The sequence below is a fragment of the Telopea speciosissima genome, chromosome 10 (assembly GCF_018873765.1).
Source record: "Telopea speciosissima isolate NSW1024214 ecotype Mountain lineage chromosome 10, Tspe_v1, whole genome shotgun sequence".
Taxonomy (NCBI): Eukaryota; Viridiplantae; Streptophyta; class Magnoliopsida; order Proteales; family Proteaceae; genus Telopea; species Telopea speciosissima.
The window spans coordinates 34,839,070-34,840,891 of NC_057925.1; the positions used below are offsets into that span (position 1 = coordinate 34,839,070).

The 1,822-nt window shown below is 40.1% G+C and overlaps 1 protein-coding gene across 1 annotated transcript; it reads left to right on the forward strand.

Annotated features, from left to right (window-relative positions):
* Positions 1-719: 719 nt before the first annotated feature.
* LOC122643500 lies at positions 720-1,223 on the forward strand. Its single transcript, XM_043837117.1, has one exon. The coding sequence runs from the start codon at positions 720-722 to the stop codon at positions 1,221-1,223; it is 504 nt and encodes a 167-aa protein (XP_043693052.1).
* Positions 1,224-1,822: the final 599 nt, after the last annotated feature.

A 1,822-nucleotide genomic window follows, 5' to 3' on the forward strand; every position in this document is an offset into this window, starting at 1 on the left:
TAGGCCATATCCAATACATCACCGGATTCATATCTCGATTAACTGTGACGTGTGAACTCATTTTCAAACTTCTGAGAAAGAAAGAGCAGAAATAATGGACTGATAAGTGCCAGGATGCTTTCATGAAAATCAAGGAGTATTTGGTTTGTCCCCCTATACTCGTCCCTCCAGTATTAGGTGAACCCTTGCTGTTGTTTCTTTCAGTGGAGGAAGTGTTGATAAGGTCAATGATAGCCTAGATTGATCAAAGAGATGGAGAAGAACATGCGATTTATTACTTAAGCAAAAAATTGCTGGAGAATAAAACTCGCTATACTCCAGTGGAGAAGACATGTACCTCACTAGTCTGGGTGACTAAGAGATTGAGGCATTACATGATCTCACACCCTTTCAAACTTGTTTCAAGAATGGACTTGATCAAATATCTCTTTGAGAAATCAGCATTGACCGAAAGGATGGCCAAGTGGCTGTTGTTATTGTCAGAATTTGACATAACATATGTCAACCAAAAGTCTATAAAGGGGTGAGCAATCTCAGATCACTTGACGACATATCCTGTAGGGTCAGATTTATGACCAATAGAGGATTCTTTCCCAGATGAAGACTTGTGTTTTGTAGAAGAAGATAGAAAATGGCAATTGTGTTTCGATGAAGCTACAAATAAAAAAGGATTTGGGGTAGGAGTATTACTTGTAACCCCAGAAGACTTTCACTTACCAATGGCATTCCGCCTAGAGTTTAGTTGCACCAACAACATCACGAAATATGAAGCTTGCGCCATTGGTCTGGAAATGGCATTATCTGTGGGAGTAGAAAAGATCAAAGTCTTTGGAGACTCTTTGGTCGTGAACTATCAGACTCAAGGGAAATGGAAGACCAGGGATGAAAAGCTGAAACCTTACCAAGTATATTTGGAGCAGGTGCCTAAATGCTTCAAAGAGATCTCTTTAGAATACTTGCCCAAAGATAGCAATCGGTTTGCGAATGCCTTGGCTACCTTAGCCTCTATGGTAGAATGTGATCCTCAGGACAAGATCCGATCTTTTCTAGTTGAGAAAAGAATTGGCCTGTCATATGGAGAGCCAGTCAATCTACTCATCGAGGATGGAAGGCCCTGGTACGCCCTAATAATTGATTATATTAGAGAACGGAAGTACCCTAAATACTTCACAGAAGGGAAGAGAAGGCATTTGCGAAAACATGCCACTCAATTCATTCTCTAAGGAAGCCTGCTGTATAAAAGGTCTTATGATGGCATTCAACTACTATCTGTAGATGAAGAATAAGCTTAGACCATTATGGAAGAAATCCATCAAGGGGTCTGCAGACCACATATGAATACGAGAATGCTTGCCAAGAAGATCTTCAGGATGGGGTATTATTGGATAATAATGGAGGCTGACTAAGCCACCTTCGTCAAAAGATGCCACTAATGTCAGATATTTACCAATGTCATACACATTTCTCCTACGGAGTTGCATTTGTTAAATGCCCCATGACCGTTTCCTACTTGGAGAATCGATGTGATTGGAAAGATAACCCCAAAGGCTTCCAATGGTCAAGAGTTCGTGCTAGTCGCCATCGACTATTTCACAAAGTGGGTAGAGGCTCAATCTTATACGGTCTTAACTGCTACTAAGTTAGCAAAGTTCATAAAATAAAACATCATTTACAGATATGGCGTACCTTAAAAATTGATTTCAGATCAAGGCTTGCATTTTCGAGGAAAAGTGGAAGAACTCTATACCAAATTTGGCATTAAAAGGTATAGGTCCACTACCTATAGGCCTCAAACCAATGAAGCAGTAGAAGCAACTAATAA